Source organism: Pyrgilauda ruficollis, unplaced genomic scaffold (genome assembly GCF_017590135.1).
Source record: "Pyrgilauda ruficollis isolate IOZ18807 unplaced genomic scaffold, ASM1759013v1 scaffold16, whole genome shotgun sequence".
In the NCBI taxonomy this organism is placed as follows: domain Eukaryota; kingdom Metazoa; phylum Chordata; class Aves; order Passeriformes; family Passeridae; genus Pyrgilauda; species Pyrgilauda ruficollis.
Genome location: NW_024514764.1, coordinates 8,036,537 through 8,057,727, shown reverse-complemented (window position 1 = coordinate 8,057,727; position 21,191 = coordinate 8,036,537). Strand labels below are relative to the sequence as shown.

General features: G+C 39.8%; 1 protein-coding gene across 1 annotated transcript in view; it reads right to left on the bottom strand.

The window, feature by feature from the left end:
* Positions 1–3,061: 3,061 nt before the first annotated feature.
* Positions 3,062–21,191, bottom strand: part of SHISA9 (shisa family member 9) — a 176,248-nt gene continuing 158,118 nt past the window's right edge. The window contains exon 4 of the mRNA XM_041462621.1: positions 3,062–4,724. Coding sequence (XP_041318555.1) covers positions 4,357–4,724 — 368 coding nt within the window. The 3' untranslated portion in view covers positions 3,062–4,356. The remainder of the gene's footprint in view (positions 4,725–21,191) is intronic.

The window sequence follows — 21,191 nt, the reverse complement described above, 5'->3', positions numbered from 1 at the left end:
TGCAAGCTGAGCAAAATTTGAGTCTGGAAATGTCTAAAGCATGAAGCATGAATTCCAAGATTGTTTTACAGACACTTTTCAAAATAGAGCTGTATGACTTTCCCACTGATAAAAACAACAATGTTCACTTTTTGGTAGTGTGGTACTCCTCCTACGATCACATTTTAAGTAGCAGATGATATATGAGATTATATAGTTTAATACAATAATATTGCCTATCATAACTGTTTTTAGGAAAATAAAATTATCTACGCCAAATAGAAAGATGATATAATTACAGTGAAGACTATATTTATCATTGGAAGTCCTCCATGTATTCAAGTATAGAGACCAGGATTAAATAAAGTGCTCAAGATTGTGTGCAAAAGGGATTTGTGGACTAGGGTTATTTATTTAGTACCCAAAATTCAATAACCATTCTATAAGAACAGAGTAAAGCATGAGTCTTTTCCAGATCTATTAAAATTAAAGTTGTGAGTCGTGGAGACACCTCGTAGTGTGAAATCTCATGAGACCTGATCCACTATTTATATAAGCCGTCACATCCTCAGTTTGTGTAAGTTAAGGACAATGCTCTAAAGATTTAGTCATGAGAACATATGTTTTCAGGGTAAAGGGCTTAACCCAGAAGCCTTTGGGCTTTTAGACTCTGTAGCTCTGTGCAAGAACATCATCCTTTCTTGACAGTGCACTCTTCTGTTTGTAGTCACTGCATGTGTGTTAAGATCAAAGAGCCTTATGGAAGAAATGCTGGTGGGAGCCCAGTGCCATTCTTGCTAGTGGTGTCAAAAGGCTGTCATAAGAGAAAAAAACCCATGTGGAAACACAAAATCACATCCTAGTGGGTTTTCTTTGGAGGTTTTCATGTACCTGAAAGAACAAAAGCTATGCTGAGACACTTCTGCTAGCAAAGCAGTTGGCCCTTTTGCCATCTGTGATTCCACTGAGCAATTTGCTGCTAGAAACAACATGTGCATAGATGGAGCTCTAACAGGAAGTTGTGTCTACTGCAGGTTAGGCTTGTGTTCCACTGGGTTCCCCAGGCTTCCCTGTGGGTCACAAGGCTGCCCAGAATTTTCCTGGCACGGAACAAACTCTGTATGTCGCTCCTAAGCCCTCTGGCAGAAAGGAGTTGTTTCTGTAGTTGTACCTGAGGCAGGGAAATGCTCCTGTAACAAAAAATGGAGCTTTTATGAACTATTTCCTGGCACCCATAACAGTGTATATTGAAAATGAGATTTTTCTGCTGTACAAAAAGGCTAATTCTGGAGATTTCTGAATTGATGTTTTCCCTCTGATAATGTGTCATGGCTTCCAAAGACTCATAAACTGTCTAAGGAATTTGCACCAGGTCATGCAGTAAGAGGATTCTGAAGCTGGGTTTCCTGACTCCCTGTTTCTTCCTCTGAAATTTATTCACTATCATTTTAGCAAAGAAAGGAGAAGAAGCTACCCAATCTCTCTACCAAGGTTCTGTCAGCTTTACAAGCCATTAGCACTACTGAAGGCCTGTAAGGACTTTCTGTTCCAGCAGACTTGGTACACAGATGTTGTGCACAGGATCTTCTCTAATTAACATATAAAAATTTTGAAGCAGTATCCATCAGTGTTCCATTTACTCTCGCTGTGTAATTGCGATGCTTGGACGTGTCTGAAGCTTACTGCAAAACTCCCATGAATTCATGAGGATCAGCCTCTGCCCTTGGGCATGCTTACCTTTTTGTTGTCTTTCCGCAAAACATTAATTAACTGATCAAGTGGCACAAGATGTGTGTGGTGCCTGAAGGCTTACAGGGGACATGAAGTTTTGCTAGGCTGGCAATCCCCGTGTGTCTTGCATTGCCCTTAACAGGCAGTCATAGAGTCACAAAATGGTTGGGCCTGGAAGGAGCCTCAAACATCACCCAGCTTCTCCATAATGCAGATGACTTGCAGTTGATTTCCAAAAAACTCCTTGTTCACACTGGCAGAGGCAAACCATCCTTTGTGCTGATATGACCCCCACTGGCTGCAGTGAGATGCTCCAAAAGCTCAGTTTAGACTCAAAAATTGGCCCAGTGATACAAGTTCAGGAATGAGCCAGCAAGTTGGATTCACTTAGAATCAGTTTTATTGCCAGGTAAGAAATTCATAGTAATATAGTGAATACATATGTTTACAAATAAACATTCTTAAAAAACAAACAAACATTTTATTGTAGGAAGTATTATTGGTATCATAAACTCTGTAGTTAACAAGTATTAACACGGGTTTACTTACAGAACATACAGTTACTAAAATATTTCCACATAAAATATGCTCAAGTTACACGAAACCTGTGTGAATTAAGAGTGCAGCTGTAATGTGTATCTAAAGCATATGGGTTAACAGCAACATTCCATAAAGGGTCAAATTAAGTCAGCCAGTTGTGAAGGCAATAAAGATTAAAGGAATAAAAGTAAGATAGTGGAGAGTCTGGGTTGTGTGCAAAGTATTTGTTTTGTGGGCTTTGTCTACTTCTGATAGTCTTAAAACATATGATCATAAAATTTAGCAGCACGCTTATGGAGAGATACCGGTGCTCTCAGGATGCAAATCAATCTTGATATAGCTAAAAAAAATGGTATCTCCATTTAACCAGATTTCAAAATCTTAGCCCTTGCATCCTTGACTAAGCAGAAGCACTGACAGTCAGCTGAGTACAGTAAGAAATGCAACTTCCAATTCTTCTTACAACAGTTCTCACTCCTCCCTGAATATTCTTCCAGTCCTAATCTCCTGAAGAATTGACAGCTGGTGAGAATGCAACTGTAGTTGGACAGCTAGTTGGGATTTAGCCAAGTGACTTGTGTCGGGGGATGGGCAGGAATTACTGAAAGACTGAACGCATTGCCTGCCACCCCATCCCAACTGTGTCTCTTTGTGGATGTGCCAAAGCCCTTACAGGCCCAGGACTGTGAGTTTGCTACCAGTGCCCAGTTTGAGTGGTTTTACTCACACAAACAAGGCATCCTGCTCTTCAGAACCACAGTCAAGACCATGAGTCCAATTGTTTGTTTAGTTTAACCCCAGATCTCTGATGTTTGAGGCTGGACCAGCCTATTCCACCACACAGCCCACCAAGAGGGAACACCACTAGAGAAAGCCAAACAATAGAGACAATATACCAGATAACATTTACTTGAACTACAGAGAACTACCATGGCTAAAAGCAAATACAAAATGAGAGACTAGAGGGGATAAGTGGAAATTGGGAAAATGAAGGGGCTAACTAAATAGTTCTGACTGTGCAACCACTGCATGGAGATGTAGTCCAGTTTCCTTTCAGAACAAACAGAGGAGGCTGAGCAGGGCAGAACCCTTGTCATCCTTAGCAAAACATGAGGAAATAGCTTAAAGGAACAGAGGGGTCACTTTGAAGAACAAGACTGTCATTGAACAATAGTAATACAGTAAAGGCACCACCCACGCTTAATTTCAGTCTGAAGCAGTTGAAGATAGGCAAAACATTTAGGTGAAGAAAAAATCCTGACAGTCTGCAAAGTGAGAATAGTTACCATCTGCCTGAAAACAGGAGGACTGAGAGGGAATATTCTGATGCCCTTTTTCCCCCAGCAGCTTTCTGTGTCATATGAAGTATCTCTTCTTATTTTGGAGGTTCCCAAAAATTTCAAATCAAATGAAGTAAACTGAAATGAAATCTTCTGCTGTTATCATCCTGCTGAATTCTCTACCAGCCAGAAAGGTCCCATATGTTCTTAATCATAACAGTCTTTATAAATTCCTTGTGAAAGTGTCTTTGTCCCTTATTGTATATATATTTTTTGCGTTCTCTATAGGATGGTGTGAAAGTACAATAGTAGATGTTAGGGATTGTACCAAGATGGTAGCTCTCGGTTTTTCACAGGTCTAGTGATTATTAATAGGTTTTATACAAAATTCCTCTCTGAAATAATATGTTACAGTATATTGTTCTCTCTGTCTTCCTCTGTCTCAAGGCAGGAACATAGTGTAAATGTTTAAGCAGACATAAAGTTTCTCTAGATTGTGCTACTTCTCATCATGGATTTTAGTTTCAAGTAAAAAAAATTTAGTCACAAGGGTTTGTGTTCCGTTGTGAAATATAAATGGAGTTTATAATTCAACCTTCAGTGTGTATTGCTGAATGGTATTAACCCACTCTTCGGCCTACAGCTGGCTGGATACCAAGACTGTCCAGGTGGAAGTTCCTTCCTTCTGTTTCCTCTTTCTTTGTTGTTTAATTTCTTTTTTTTTTTTTTTTGCCTTTTGGTTGAGTGTTTGTGTTGTGTATACATTTGCGTGTGGTTTTTAAAGGATTTCATTAGAAAAGAAAAAAAAATGAGAAAGAAAACAAACTCAAACAGTTACTTCTGTCTTGCTGTTGGTTATGAAGTATGGCTGTGGGCCCAAGTAGTGCTGGCTCCGGGTGGTCAGTGGGTCACTTAGCGTTGGGTCTCCCATGCCGTGCTTGCCCTTGTTTGTGAACGCTTGCCGCCTCAGGGACGGGTCGTTGGGATCCCAGGTCTTGTAGTGGGAGTTGTAGCCCAGGGGGTGTGTGTGTATCTTGCCCATCCTGGATTTCCCGTTCTGCCTGGTGAGCCCACTGTCGATGGTGTAGGCCCTCTCCTCGTCCAGGCGCACCGGGTGGAGGGGCAGGCTCCCCTTGGCTGCCAGCTCGGCCAGGTGTCGGCGCTTGGTGTAGAAGTCATCGTTGACTTTGTCAGCTGTTTGGGGTCAAAAGGGGGAGGGGACAAAAAGAATCAGTTGGACACGAGAAAAATGATTTACAGCAGGTCTTACACAGTTCCATCTGCAGACCAGAATGTTTACAGGTACATCTGTAAGAGAAATCCACACCACCTCCTGGCCCTTATTTTCTGCTCTGGGGCAGAGATTTGGATGCCATTGTGCCAGGCTTTCATACATGCAGACAAAACCCTGTTGCCCTTGAAGAAAGGACTGTCCCTGCCCCAAATCACTCAGGTTGTGCTGACATTTACATTATGGGGAGAAGTCCTATGAATCTCATCACTGTTCATGTCACATAACACAGGAAATTCTGGAAGTCTACAGAAGTACACAGACTTTCCTGGGAACACTGCAGCATCTTGGGTCGCTTTGCTGTGTGAGAGCACATCCCTTTAAATGCAAAGTGACTCATGGGTGTTTAACCCAGCCAGCTGTAAGGTCTGGTGGTGTGTGATAAGTTGGACCCGTTTCTGTTCAATAATGCCTCAGGGCAATATTAAGAACGGGATCTGTTCTCCTAAATGGTCGGAAGTTCACTACTGCTTTATGGGGCTGAAAATGCTTTGCGTTGTTGAAGGTTGGGTATTTAACCGGTAATTTTACAGGCCATGAAAATCCTAAATTCCAGGTTCTGACATAATTTTCTGGAGTCAGTGCCACTAAGAAATACAGCAACAGCCCTGCCAACAAATACTGCATTGCAGTTCTCAAATCAGGATTTTGCCCTCCGTGATTTCCTAGGCAAATGTCTTCCAGTGCACGCATTTGCTCAAGTTTGTTATTGCTGGCATTTATTTGGCCTTGCTTGAAAGTATGAACCATGCTTAGGAAGCTAAAGGTATTCTGCAGCAATCCAGCAACTCATTTCAATTTTGAGACTGAGGTTTAAGGGAAGCTTAACTGAATTTCATTTTTTAAGATCTTTCCTTTTATGTAAAGAGTGTTTATTTTCCCCCTTCAAAAATTTAGATGCTCATTTAAGATAGTGCCAAATACATAGATCAACTGGCACTGTGTTAATCAGCAGTGGTGTGCTTGGAATATATATTGTGTCAGCCTGGATTTGACTTCTGCTGTGCCCTAGCTGGATCCATCCATTTTCCTTGAAGCCATGCCTTGTAAGGCTTCTCTGCAGAAGTCTGGTACATGTAGCTGTCTGTACAGCTCAGCTCCTTTTGCCTTCATGAGGTTTTTAATTCCCTGCACTGTTTTTTGTGTAGTTTCCTTCTTTTGTTCTTGCCCAAGTATTCCTAGGAGGCTTTTGTTGCACTTTGAATTTTCTCCCCGTCTCTAGTTCTGAACTGGATCTTTATGCAAGGCGGGGAAATTCCCAGGAGCATCATATTAATCTTCAAGATCAGGCTTCAGTTGTGCATCCCCCTTGTCCTGGCCCCTCAACAGGGAGGAATATTACCAAAGGCAGTTGCAATTTATTATCTCATGACATTTTTTGTATAAATGACTGTGCAACTGGACTCTGCTCTTAAATCCTTAATTGTGTCATTAAAGAGGTGTTTCATCTCCAGTGGGCTGAAATTGCTCCATTCTGTGCTGTCAAATTGGGCTTTGTGTGTTTTACCCAACTCCATCTCTTTCCATTTTCAGGCATTGAGTGAATGCTTTTCTATAGCATACAGGTGTCTTCTGGTTGAAACAAATCACAGAATGTAGATAATGGCCTGCTCTCATTTCAGCCCAGGGTGTGCAGTTGCAATTGCTGATAGACCTGTCATGTGTTACAAAGAGAGTCTGTGAAGTTCTGCTTTGATTTTGGAGTGAGTTGTTTCATTTAGAGAGCTGTAATCTGAATAATCAAGAAGTTGTACCTATTTCTCCCTGAAAGAGCTGTTTCCAGTTCTACATGTTCTACATGGCTTGTCCTTTTAATTTGTTAATATTCTCTGAATGTCATAGAACCATTATGAATAAAAACAGGCTGGAAATGCATTTGCATTACTATTATCTCATTAATCTGTTATCAATAATTGAAAAAAATGGTTGCAGAAAAGGCACTGTGAATATTCACACAAGTCTTCATTTATATAAATTTTTACATCAAAGGCACTGCAGGCCAGCTGTTAGGGGAGCGATGTCATATGACATAGACCTTGGCTATTTATGAAAAGTCACACTAGCTTATATAATTTAAATTCAGCACAGTTAATTATGTCCAGCTTTTAATAGAGATACATTTGTATGCCTGTTTCACATTTAAATTAGTTTAATTTGCATACAAAAATTAAAAATTTAGCTAATCTAACATAAGAATAGAGTAAATGTATAAGTTTGTAGTTTTAATTTTGTATTAGTTATGTTGCAGCAATTTGTCTTCTGTAGCCAAGATCTTTAATCAGCTGCAAGGTAAATAATGACTTCTCTTTCTAGAAAGAGCAGTGGTTATGCAGCTATGTAAACAATGACCAAAAAATGCAGATATTTTTATTGCCTGGATTTTCCTGCCACTTTTCCCTTTGAGGCCACAACAAGCTCACGCTACATCCTCAGCTTCTGTTAATTTTTTGTCACTCACCCCTTTTCCCTCTGCAATTGTCCTGGGTCTCTGAATTTTATCAGAGATTAGATATGCCACTCAGATCTCCAATCACACTGAGGATGATGTCCTACAGAAGAGTAAATTGTATTTCTCTTGTATATAAAGGAGACCTTGACTGTTGAAACAGGGAGGAAGAAATCAGCCTCACAAGGTCTGTGCCTCTGACATGTCTGAAGTTGGTTTTGATCTTGTTTATGCCATGTTATAATGTCAGATTTTCAACTCTTTGTTTCTTATGGAAAACCACACAGAAAGTGAAACAATTCTGTAAATTTGTTTCTATTAAAATTGTTTTAAGTAATGTAGTCCATTGTCCCTTTCTAGGGACTTCTCAACTGTTCTCTGCAAACTGAGCTTGAAGAAAACAAACCAGAATGAGAACTGTAAATCCTCATCAGGAAAGTCAAGCAGAAAGCTGGCAAACAGCTGCCAAGTGGCTGATTCTGTGTTTTGTGTGGGAGAGCTGCTGTTTGTGTTTGTCCTGATCAAGGAACACTTTGCAGGCTTTGCCTGAGGACTCTTCCCTGTGCCTCAGAGTGCAGTGCTGGCCGCGGAAGGCAAAGCTGCGCTGAACGTTTTAACCTCTCTCAATCCTGTTTTCTTTCTGCGCGCACGTGCACGTGGACACACAGGCACTGGTACCAGAAATGGGGGGGAGGACACACCATTGTAGCAAATGTGAGCAAAATCAGCAGTGATAAACCTGAATTGTTCAGTTGTTCAAGAGGGATTTTGGCAACACTCAGCACCGTCCTTGTTCTTTCATGCAGGTTTCATAATAGCAGTGGGCTGTGCTCTGTGTGAGTGACCTGATGCTACTACAGTGTAGAAACAGGTTTTATTTTTTCATTTTCAAAGCAGAAAAGATTCAGAACAGTATTATTGAGTACAGTTTTGTAACAAATGTTTTACCAAGAAAAGTATATTAATAGTATCCTGAAGCCAAATACTTTAAAAATCAGCTGTGAATCTGAGGGAGTTTGTTTTTCTTCTTAAGCGGACCCTATAAATATTTTGTGGACTTTAAACATCTGAAGAGATATTTTGGAGTTAGAGGATGGATTTGTTATGTGACCTTAGGTACATGACTCAACTTCCCTCTGCCTCAGTTTCACCTGCTGTAAAATGAGCTGTTAGCACATTGGAGGAGGTAGTTGTGCTAGGAAGTTGAATTGCTATTTGTAGAGTATTCTGAGATTTTGGGTGAAAGGTGCTATAGAAGTGCCTTTTCCATTGCTTCTGTATCTTGATTGGTAAAAATATGGTTTAAAGATATCACTATTGTGTTTGAAAAAGGAGTAAAAATTATAATTGCAACATTGCCAAATAACAATAGAAGGGTTTCAATTCTGACTGTTATTGTGTTCCTTCTTGGTAGCTAATTATAAAAAAGTTCTCAGTTTCAATATTTCTGTAAGGCGTTTACTTCTTTAAGGTACTGCACCCATTAAGTTACTGTTTTACTGTTCATCTGGAAAAAAAATGGTGAAATATGAAATTTTTTCCAACCTTAAGTGTGAGCCTGCCATGACATGGAAATTTAATAATCCATAGTTATGTAACAAAAGCATGGAAACCAGTGACTCTCTTAGCAAGTTAATACCATGGATGAAAATGTGTTTGCTTGAATATCAGTGGCAAAAATCCTTGTGGTTGCCAACAGGCCAGAATTTCTCAGTGAGCTCATTTGAATATAAGCCGTATTTGAGAGGTGGCCCTGAGACTGTAATGTTCTGTTCTCCAGCTTACGTAGTCATCAATGTCACTGTGTAAGCACTTGTGGCATGGAGTCATGTCCTTATCATTGTGAATTCTTTATTTTTGTAAAATGTTACATGAGGTTTTAACTCTTTTCCTTACTGACAGTGCTCTTATCTCTGTGGGTTCATAACATGGCTCTGAATACTCACACCACTTACAGCTGTGGGAGAAGGTAGAACCCTGAAAGACAATGCTGTCCTACAGTTTTTGTGAAAATAGGCACCTGGGAGTGGGAAGAAGCCTCTGAAATGAGAGAAGAGAGTCCACAAAGGAGTGAGCCTTTATAAAAGCTCTAAAGACACTAAAAAAACCAAAATCAAAACTTCTGTGTGAACTTACAGTCACAGTCAAAGATACCAAATTATGTAGGAACACTCTTTCTCACTAGATGTTTGCAGAATTGTTTGTTATCTGAACGTATTTTAAGAACTAGTTTGTGAAATGCAGAGCTTTATTCTAGCCAAAAAGACTGCATTTCAAATGAAGGCCTAGAGATGAAGAAAGCCAGCCAGTGGAAAGTGCTGAGGACAGGACAGCAATGGAATTGCTACAATGACACACCCTACCAGAGCTGAAATGAAGTCAGTGCCTGTTTGTGGGAGGTTTCTCTGTGAGGCTGTCCCTGTGCTATGTACAGCAGTTTGTGACAAGGCTTTGCTTCCACAGCCGTGGGTTTGCTGAGACCGTGGTGTCATTACCTAAAGCTGTGGGAGACTTCTCTTTCTCTAAGTAATGGAAGTGAAAACTCAAGGAAAGAGAGAAGGATAATGAATCCTGACTCAGAGACAACATGAGAATTTTGCCCAGGGAAATACTGGGCTGCTGCCTCTGGTGGTGCTGTTGATCCTCTCTGAGTGTGTGATTGCTTATTCATTTGCCTTTCCAAGCTAGCATCTAAGACAATATGTTCAAAGGCTTCCAGGACATAAACCAGCTCTGTGTGAGAGTTCTTGCAGGATTTCATGTGAAAATCAAAGAAGTATCATTTGTACACTAGCACAAGTTTATTCTTGTGTGAGGGGGAAAAAACTCACGCAGGCAGAGATTGTATTAGATGCCCCTAGGTATGAATTGGATCCAATAAATTCACAGAAAAATGTATTCCATACAGTAAAACAAATAACTAATGACCTGTGTTTTGAATTAAGGGGCCCACCAACTATCATGGACCATAGAAGAATTTGCTCTGCATGAGCAAATGAAGTGGATTGGAAAACAGGCTGCATGGGGAAATTTCAGCTAGACGGGATTCTCTTGGTAGAATGGGCAATGGGCAGGATGATGTGAGAGATCTGTCTGTGGCCAAGAGGAGGGAGTGTGGTTGTTTCATGGCTGCTCACTGTTCTCATCTCATAGGCACTAGGGTGGCTCTATACAAGCTGGGGCAATTTTAAACCATACTAAATTTCAAGAACAGACAAATGCCATTAATGCATAATTTTTGCAGCCCTCCTTCTCATTCTTGTATTGAGTTTGAAAACTCAGAATTCAGCCTGTGGCCTGCATTGATTTCTGTCCTAAATATTTGGTTTTCTTCTAATACCATTTTGCCTTTATTCAAGAGATTCTGAAAATGAAGACTATTTTATGTCTTTGGATTCTTTCCCATGGTTTTTATTTTCTACTACTGACAGAGGTAAAGAAAAACACATAATGCATAGAACCCCACATAAGTTTTGTAGAACCTACTTTTTGTGACTCAGTGTTATTCCCTCCTGGCCCCCTTTACCACTTCATCTATTCACTGATCTCTTACAGTGATCTGGAGAGAGACCAAGCACGAAAAGAAAAACCATATCAACCTTTTCTTCTCAGGCATTGTTTGAAAAGAGCTTGTCCACCTCCAGACACAAGACTACATTTTGTTTTCCCAGTGAAATAAAATTATTTCAAGATATGAGACATGAAAAAAGATAAATATGTAGGCCCAAACATTTCTTCTCTTCTTTTGATTATTTTTGTGACAGTTTATGAAAGGCTGAGGAGGCCAGAGTATTTCTGGGTTTTGAGACACATTAGGAATGGTTTAGGACAGGAATGTAATTAGACTGGGTAAGTGAAGCCTCCAGTCTCAGCAATGCTCTTTAACCCCCACAGCAAAGTCTGCTGCCTGGCTGGGAACACTGAGACAGATTTTGATGGACTCCTCAGGCATCAGACAGGATGTGTGCTTCACCAGAAGCAGGGCTGCCATTCCCTGGAACACAAGAGTAGCCACATCGTCTGGGAGCACAAGTGCCCCTCTTCTGACAACGTGCCAAAAAGCACAGCACTGCAAAGTCTGGTTTTTTCTTTCTCTTTTTCCAAATGTTTATTTACTGTGTGAGTTTAGGCAGGTTTCTCCTTGGACATGTGAAACAGATTTTCCAGCTGGGCTTTGTATACTTGCCTGCATTGATTTGCATAGTATTAAATTGCAATATTTATGATTCAATTTTGCAAAGTGCTGCAGTGATATTGTGATTTGATTTTGATCAAAATTCTCCAGACACACACACATTCTGCCTAACCTAGGGATCAGTGGCATGCAGACACTCAAATCTAACCAGTATAAGAAAAAAAAGACTTTTCCTGACTAATCAGAATATAGGCTCTGTTAACCTGGAAACAAATGGTGGCTGATTCATGTTATATTAACATCAGAATTGTAAATGTTTTTAGCAAATATGAAATCTGTTGCATGCAGATAGACAAAGATCACACTGCTTGGATGTATGCTCAAGTGATTTAACATTTTAAATTCAAGCACTAACATGCTAAACTACTGGTTCAGTGTTGTACAATGAATGATAAATTTTAGAAGGAAGTAAGAGCACCAATTCTATTCTTGATCAAAGGGATGAAATTGTAAAAGAAGTCCAAGAGAATTATGTATTAAAATCTCTGACTTTTCCTTGAAAATGCAGCCAGTGGCTGTCCTGTAAATCTGTTTTTTCATTATTTTTTTTTTCCTAAAGCCCTTTAAGCTTGTGGCTTTCATGGCATCTACAATGGCAAATAAATACGAAAAGTTCTGCTGTGAAACATTTATTTAATTTTATCTCATTTAAACATATTTATCAGGTTTTTTACTGGAAACCTTATATATGGTATGAAAACCTGCCTTTTGAAATAGAAACTATCGAAGGAGTCACGCTGTCATGCTTAACTTCTGAATAAAGCATGACTGCAGCATAAACTGATTTAGGAAAGGAGGGTTTGGCTTGCTTTCTAAAAATGCTGTCCAAAGCCAAAGAGGTTAACACTTAGGAGATTTGCTTAAAAGGCTTCTTCCACTTCTTCCTCCAGTAATCTTGCTTGCTTTTTCACAGGGTAGTTTTTAATGCTTCTCAGGATAAATCTGATTGTGTCAGAAGTTTTGTGACGCTTCCATACATCAACAATAACACAAAATTGTTTGTAACCTTTTTGGTTGGTGAGGACCTTCCGTTTGTCTAAGGGCAGAGCCTCCTCAGGATTGCAGGGGCTGCTCCCTCTGCATCTGCAGGAGCAGTGCTGATCACCCAGAGCCTGCCCTGCATTCTGCTGAAGCACCCAGAGCCTGCCCTGCATTCTGCTCCAGCACCCAGAGCCTGCCCTGCAGCCTGCTCCAGCACCCAGAGCCTGCCCTGCATTCTGCTCCAGCACCCAGAGCCCAGCCCGGGCTCCCAGCAGCCTGCCCAGGGGTCCCCCTGCTCCTGGGGGCTGCACACAGGGGGCTGCACATGGAGGGACATGGGGCACAGAGTTCACCGTGTTCTGCAGGGGTGTTTCTTAGCATCTAAGAAAGCCTGTTTGATTTTCCTTCAGGTGTTAATTTACCTTATCTAACACCGATTGAAAAAGCTCTGCTATTCCTGACCACGTTTATTTGTAATAACTGTTCTTAGCATGAACATAATTGAATTTTCTTTTCACATGTTGCTGTTGGCATTCTTCTGTGTGCTCAATTTTGTTTTCAATTTTAATACTTTTGATTGATATTTTTTGTTTCTTTTCATATACTGCTGGTTATAACTCTTACACATATGTCTGAATCAGTTACAGATGAGCTGCAAATACCAGATCTAATGACATAGGAAGCTGCATGGGAACACAGAGAACCCACTTCAGAGTCTGAACATGTAATTAAGATGTGGTTTTAGTGCTGAAATAGACTTGCATGTTTATGCCTTTCAACTGCCATCATGCTAGATGTACACTATTACTTCTCAACATGAAGAAAGGCCTACAGGCTTTTTGAATTGTACTGGTTACATGAAAAAAATAAGTGCCAGTGATGTAATAGCTATTTTTTGCCTAATTTATTTTTATTTTATCTGTTTCTTAACTGCTTTAATTTGAAAGGATTTTTAGTAATTTTTCTGGATTGAAGTTGATTTTTTTTTTCCCAAAATAGTTCTGGCATAAGTAGTTTCTATTAGAAAGTTATCTTTTTCTGCTCTTTTCTCAGGAGGAAAAAAAGGAATTAAGTAATTTCATAGCTATACTTTTACATATTGAGTTCTGGGTTTTCCTTCATTTCTTCTTTTCCTCTTTTTAGACTCTATGGCATTTGTATTATTAAACTCTTGAGCATGGTTGCCAGAGGTTTCCAAACCAGAGATGTGTGTCAAACTGAAAGGAACTCATGTTCCCTGGCAATTCCCAAACTTGCCCTGTCAGAAGAAAATGAGCTTCTTCAGGTTTTCCTGCAGCTTGGGCCAAGTCCAAGGCCTTCCCTCACAGAAGGCAGCAGCATTGGTGACTGACAGCCAGCCCAGGAAATGCAGCTCCCTGCCATGAATAGTTAATAGTGACACACCAGATTGCAGCCACAGAGGAGTGTACGGCTCCTCTCTCCCCTTTTCCCCAGGAACTGCAATCATATCAATTGCTGGGCAAAATGAGCAGCAGCAGTGCTGAGTAGCAGCTCTGCCTCCTCCCCTGTGGCTGCTCTCCACAGCAGCACCTTCCATAGCCTAGAAAGCTTTGCAAACCCTCCCGCTGCAAAACCTACCTGTTGTACTTCATATTTTCCTTAAAATGGAAACAAATTATATCTTTGTGGTGATTTTTTTATGCTGTAATATTGTAACTACTACATACCAGATTTTTATTTCAGCTTCTCTTTTCCCCTTATTCTTCTTCAAATAAGCTGTTAGAGAAAGACTGTTGCAGAAATTAACTGTGCATTACAAATCATGTTACTGCTCTTCCTCCCTCCATGCCTCAAGCTCTTTGTTATTGTGGTATGAATGTGTAGGAATGAAGTAATGGTCTCTGTGACTTTTATGTGTGCAATTTCTTAAAAACACATTTACTGTCTTTAGACCCCCCTTTGCAGAACCAAAATAGCAGAAAGATAATTGCTGCTATTTATATGATATTGTTAATAAGGGATTCATTCCTATCAGTTGTCTTACTATCTCTTGTGTTCATGGGTAATCCTGAAGAACATTGCACTCTGCTTTTGACATATATCCATGTACAAAGCTGAAAAGTCTTAACTCACGATACCAAATGTTGAACGCAGGTATGAAACTCTTCCTGCAAAAATATTGCCATACATTATCTACAAAGCTAGTAGTCCAGAGGGAAAAATGGGTGGAGTATGTTAAAAGCAAGTAGTGCAATGTGTAGGCTACATGGTGGGTACTGTTAAAAGCCACACTTCAGATTCAATCTAGATTTGAGCTGGATCCCACAGTGTTGCTATTTATCTGCAGATATTCACAGTTGTTTTCATATCTTTAGGATCAATCTCTGTGCTTAAATAATTGATGAAAAAAATTGCATTGCGGGATGAAAAGTATGTTTATATTGCAAAATAAAACAGTTACAGAGGGGAATGTTTAGGAAGGGCTGGAAGTAAAAACGCTAAGCATTGTTAGGCTTTGTCTTGGCATGAGCTGAGCCTTGTTTTTATTGGCTCACTTTTATTGCCTGAGCATAAAATTTCACTCATATCTTCACATCACTAAATGTATTAAAAAATTTCATACATAATTCATCAGCATTTCATAGAAATAGGTTGGAATAACTCATGTTTGATTTAGATTTACTTTTCTTCCTGGGGTCACCACTGATCTCAATGGATGGAAATAAACCTGGTTACTGTAAGCTCATTTCCTCTGAGGGCTCTACCTTCAAGGCCAAAAGACAAGCAAAAGACAGCAAAACCCCCATTCTCTAGCAGTGAGCTGGGTTTCTGGTACTCTTATTTTAGATCTCTCCATTATGTCTCATAAAAATGAGATTTTTGTTTCATTTTGATTCATTATCACATAATAAGGATTTTTAAAATCAATTAGTTTCCAGAGAGCCAGCCTAATTTTCACTGAAAGGGTGTGAATTCTCTGTGGAGCATAACTGATGGAATGTGGAGTGGCGTTTATAAGTTGAACTTTTATGAATAATTGGTGAAGATTTAGTTTTCACTATTTAATGTGCTGATAACAAAAAAAAAAGAGGCTGTTTCTCTGTGGTAGAGAGCATAGGTACAAAGAATATCAACATCAAGAACAAGAATTGGGATGCACAGATTTAAATTTGCTCTTTTGGCATGAAAAAGAGGTTAAGATTTAATAAATTCTTATGAATATTCTTCAGCCATTACATAACTTTTAAATTTGCTCTTTTGGCATGAAAAAGAGGTTAAGATTTAATAAATTCTTATCAGCCATTACATAACCAGGGAGTGGACCAAGTTCAGAAAAACCAAATTCACTAGGTGTGAGTCCAGCCCACAAAAGTAAAAGTTTAAAGTTTAAACCTAAACTAAATACACCTCAAGGTCAGATTTCTTTCTTTCCCAATTTCAGTGTGCTGCTAAAGTCTAAGAAATGAGCTACCATAGATGGCAGTGTTTAAGAGAATCCTATTTTGCTGCTAAAATTGTTTCTTGTAAAAGAAGGACTATTTGCACTTTCCTTCCACCTGCCATGATGTCACTTCTGCCAAGACCAGTATATCCCCAAAGTTCACAAATCTGTCTGTTTGCTAAAGATGGAGTGGGCAATGGCTGCTTGGAAGTCTTATTGCTTACAGCACAATACCCCATCCTCAGAAAGAATATCCTCCTGTAGATTTTACAGTAAAATGTTGTTTTTTAAAAAGCCAAAAAAGAAAGTCAGCAAAGCAGATGATTTAACTCAAGATACTGAGGCTCTGCACAAACGCCACATTTATAATTAAAATATGAGTACTTCACTGGAAGAAGAAATGAGTGTTCTGGATGATAAAACAGGAAAATATTTTGATCAAGACTCTCCAAGCACTTTGTATTTGCCTATGACAGTGTGCCTGTGGGTATCAGAAGCCAACTGGGTAAATAACAGATAAAATAATTAAATTATTTAGTTGAAGCAAGAAAAGGTCTTGTAATTTCATCTGCATGCACTGGGCAGGCTGTGAAATTTGCTGGGTCGCATCAGAAGATGTGAGTGAAAGAAGTGATGCTTCACTTGCTCTGGCTGGGGAATGGGAAGGCTGAGGGAAGGTGCTGGCAGGGGGGTTGGTAAAGGAAGGCTTGCTCCTGAGTGCTGCTTGGCTTTTCTCTTGTGCCTGAAGTAGAAGCAAGGATTAAAATATGAAAGACTTCCCTAACAAATGAACACTCAAAAGCTTCAAAATCTCCAGCCACACTGGGCTGAGTAAATAAAAATAATGAAAAGATATCCAGCTTTTATGTCACACTTTCTTGAGCCAGATCTGTAAGTGTTGAGTTGGGCAGATCGCCTACTCGAGCATTATTTATGACACAGCACATACCTCTGGATATATGAAATCATTATCTGAATCACCCTCTGGATATTACAAGTGATGCTTTAATCTGTGCTTCCCTGTTTTTCATGGTGTTAAATCCAGTGAGGTACTCCTATGCCCCAGATTTTTTTTGATCCATCTTTGTGTAACTGCTTATGGAAATGGTAACTGAATTTTTTTTTTTTTTTTTGTCTTTGAAAAGAAAGCAAAAACCCTTTTTCAGCCTTCCAAAGAAACATGAATATTTACCTCTCAGTGTAACAGTGTGGTTGGTATAGGAAAGTTAATTAATACAAACATATTGGGTCCAATAAATTTGTAGTTCTGCTTTTTCTAAAAGTGACTGTATCAAACCTGTGAATGCATGGGCAGGCATGTTGTGTGTTTCCATCTTTCCAATTACAGTGTTTCTTTCCAGGCCAGAGCACAATGAACTACAGGGAGAGTCTCAAGGTGAGAGACAGATCTTGTACCAGCACGGAGTTACAGCCATTTCTATGGAAATGGAAGGTTTGAAGCTCAGGAGAAAGCAGCAACAAATTTCCCATCAGACAAGAAGATGGTTCAAAGATGGCAGCCCAGAGCTAATCTTCGGGTGATCTTCCCTGTGGATCCTTCTTTGTGTGCAGAGGACACAGGACCAGGTCAGTTTGCTCATGTGCTTCACCTTTCCGGGGAGCTGTTGCCTGGTGCCTTGGCACACTTGTGGCCACACTGCTTTCTGCAGGGACCTAACCAGGAGGTATTTATTCTTTGAGTGTCATATTTGCAGAATCTCACTTTGCAGTTTTGCAACTGCAAGCAGAGCTGGATCACAGTCTAATGTTTCCTCTGGGATCAAAGAACTGTGCAGCTTCAAGAAATGCTGGGAGCTGTAGACTCAGAGATGTGATGGTGGGTCTGCTGCCAATTATATCCTCCTAGCTTCACTATATCAAATCAATTAGATCTGATTTAATCCCACAGGAGACTAACAACTCCCAGCATTAGGGAAGGCTTTCTCGGTCTGTGTTTCGGGAAGGAATTTTGTCCCTTGTATGTTTATTTCTTTTTTTTTTTTTTTTTTTGACAGTGTCTAGTCAGTTCCTCAAATGTTAGTGTATGTATGAAAAGGGAAGAAGAAAATTCATGAAGGAAACAGAAAATCATGTTAAACTGTAGAAACATTTGTATTCTCAGTTTTTACTTCTATGTTTGTGCACCTCTCCAGTCAGCTGAGTGATCATCTTCCCAGTCCTCTGGGGATTTAGGTTGGGTTTGGGGAATTTTTTCATTTCTGCAAGAAGGTCTAAAGATATTTAATAACTTTGCACTCCCTGAAACTCAGGAAAGAAAATCAACTGTTACAGATCCAGACTTGCAGAACAGTGTGACTAGATAAATAACTAATAACTCAGGATAAGGAGGCCCATTTGAGCTCTAGGAAACTCTTAAGCAACAGAATGGACTACAACTCTTAAAGCTTAGCAGAGTGGATTTTGAAGTTGGATTGTTCATGCTTTCCAAATGAATGTCCAAATGATGTGCATAAAAATTTGTGATGAACTACCTTTGTATGTCCTGGGATTTGAATTTCATGAAGGTGTTCAGCTACAAGATCTCCATCCACTTGTAGCTTCAGGCATGTCAGTATTGCTTAAGTGAGCAATAACCATTTAAGCATGGAGTAAAAACATGGTTGATGAACTGGAAATAAGAATAATTTATGCAGAAAAACCTCTTTCCGCACTTTTCACATAAATAATCAAATACTGCAAAAGCACTGAAGAAAACCAGGATCATGTTTTCTCAGGTGACCAAAAAATTGAAATTTCTAAACACTGGGTGTTTATTGCCGCAAAAAAATTCAATGACCACTTCTGCTGGGAGTGGTTTTGGAGCTTGTTAACCCTTTTCCCTCAGACAGTCTCTCACATTCTGAGGTGGGAAAAATTTGGCACTGTTGAAAAGAGATTCTGTGGCTTGAAAATGGAAAAATAATGGATGAAGAGAGTGCACCTAACAGTAAGTCAGAGCAGTCAGCCAGGTAGGCTGGAGATGCTAGGAGGAAAATTTCTTGTCTATTTGTTTAGGAAATGGGTGTTCTCTATCTCATTTCCAAGTGGTCCTCTGCCTCTGCTGATTATTCCCTGGTGGTGTGTGTGCCAAGGTAGGAGAGTAAAATTCTAGTGCAGCGAGGAAAACAGTAAGCACATCTCAACTCACCAGTACATTGCTGTACTGCGGGCACTCATCTGAGAATATAAAATAGGCACAGAATGTCCTCACATCATTCAGAGATGTAAATGCCAGCAGGCAGTAAGGGGAAAAGGTGAATTTGGTCAACAACCATTGTCAGTACTTAAGGAATTCTGGAGGAAAAAAATTCATTGTTGCTGCAGGAATTTCTGCAGCAAAAAAAAGGAATTCCTAACAATAAGTGAGGAAAACATCCTCTTCCATTGAGTGTAAAAGTGTTTGGTTGTGCACTTTGAGCTTATTCAAGTAAAAATATGTAGCTTTTTAAAGCTGAAGGCATCCACAGCAGCCTTTTCAACTCTCTCCTCCCCTGTGGTGCTGAATCAGACGCTGCAGTGCACACATTGCATGGCACACATGCATGAGCCGTCCAATGTCCAGCCACACTCTGCTAAGCTCTGTCACCTGGAGTATGAGGTGTAGCTTTAAAATTGCTTCCTGGGGATCAGCTTGCTCTCACTACCAAGGTATGGGTCATTCTTACCCAGTAGCACAATGCAAATTGATAGCAAGGGCTCTCTTGTCTCTTGTTTTCACACGCACTTGAATCTTTATTGAAGTTAATGGAGAACCTGAACATGATCAAAACAGAGATTAATGTGACTTGCTACTTTTCCATAAACTGCATTTTCACAGCAGACAATCACTGAGGAATGAGTAGCTCAATTCTAAAATAAGCCAAGTTTTTAGGACATCTGTAGTTCAGAAGAAAGCAGCTGTGTAGAAATTAATTTAATACTGCCTCTGGTAAAGCTTCACTTTTTCAGTGATCTAAACTTCTTACCACTTATGGCCACATTCTGATGAGGGATATTAATGTACTATAGCTACAGTTGCTACAAAAAATTATAAATGCTTCTTCCTTCAATCCCTTATTAAAGAAAAGGGTTAAGCATAGTGGACTACACGCAAACAGTGGCATCATACAGAGTAAGGGGCACTTCAATAAATATGGTTTGCCTCAAATGCATGGAGAAATATAGAACACATCTCTTATTAAGTTTCTCTTGTGGCAAATGAATGCACCCTCAAGCCACTATCAATGAAGGCAAAAGAGAATGGATTACACACACTCATTAACCTGCTGTGGGGATCCGTAAATACAGGTCTGAATGTTGGCAGGCAAAAAATGCCTTGCCCTGAGACATGAGGTCAGGGTGAACTCAGTCTGTGTCTGGTTGCTCAAAAGATGCTGTCAGGTTAAATTTGTACTGGTGGGCTTGATGTTGGCCAGCTCCTTTTTCCTGTCAGAGCTCTCTGAAAGCCAACAGGAGCCCTGCAGTCTGGAGAGCTGGATGTCAGCGTGGTCACAGACCTGGGTCTGGCTGGCATCAGGGAAAAACCTCTTTGTGACCTTGGGATGTACTCATGAGGTGCACTTGGGAGGAATCACTGCCTTGAGAGTCTGAAAGTGGTTGAAAACCCATAAATACAGTTATTTAGTTCTTGTTCCATAAGTCCAGACAGAAGGTGTGAATGTGTAACTGTTTCAAAACCTCTCTTGTTTTCTGCTGAGAAGTTTGGATCACAATGCAGCACTTTACTTGTGAAAATTCACCTGCATCTAAAACTTGGAAAAAAGATAGAAGGGAGGGGAAGAATATGGGAAAAGCATGGGAAGATGGTGCAATCCTCCTGGAAGAAAATGTCTCTGAAATTATGTTTAATTTAGTTTAAGATTCTGAGAGGCATTATACAACTTCTGGAGCTGAAGTGCACAATCTTTTAAGGCTGATTTAACTGTATGGTTATAATCTAGCTACTTTAAAAACTTGTACTCAGACAGACAAGAAATATATAAGTTCTAATTTCATAATTTTTTAAAAAGGTACATTCAGTGGCTCTTGGGCAGATGAGAGAAGTTTCTTAGAGTGTTTCATCTCTCATTTTGTTATGCTTAAATACCTTTCACCTTTGATGACTGGCTTGACCTAAATTGACATCTGAAAAAGAAGCTCAATATCAGTGCATAAATCTGTGATAATCACCACATCATTACACAGCAGCACCTTTTGAAGAAGGAATTGTGAAGCTGCTTGATATTCAAATCCCAGCAGAAAGCTATTAACCCTTGTTTTATAAACAGATTTAAAACACCACTTGTAAGATACAAAGCCAACAAGCTAAAGTAAAACTGAACTATTTGAGATGGGATTTTGATGTA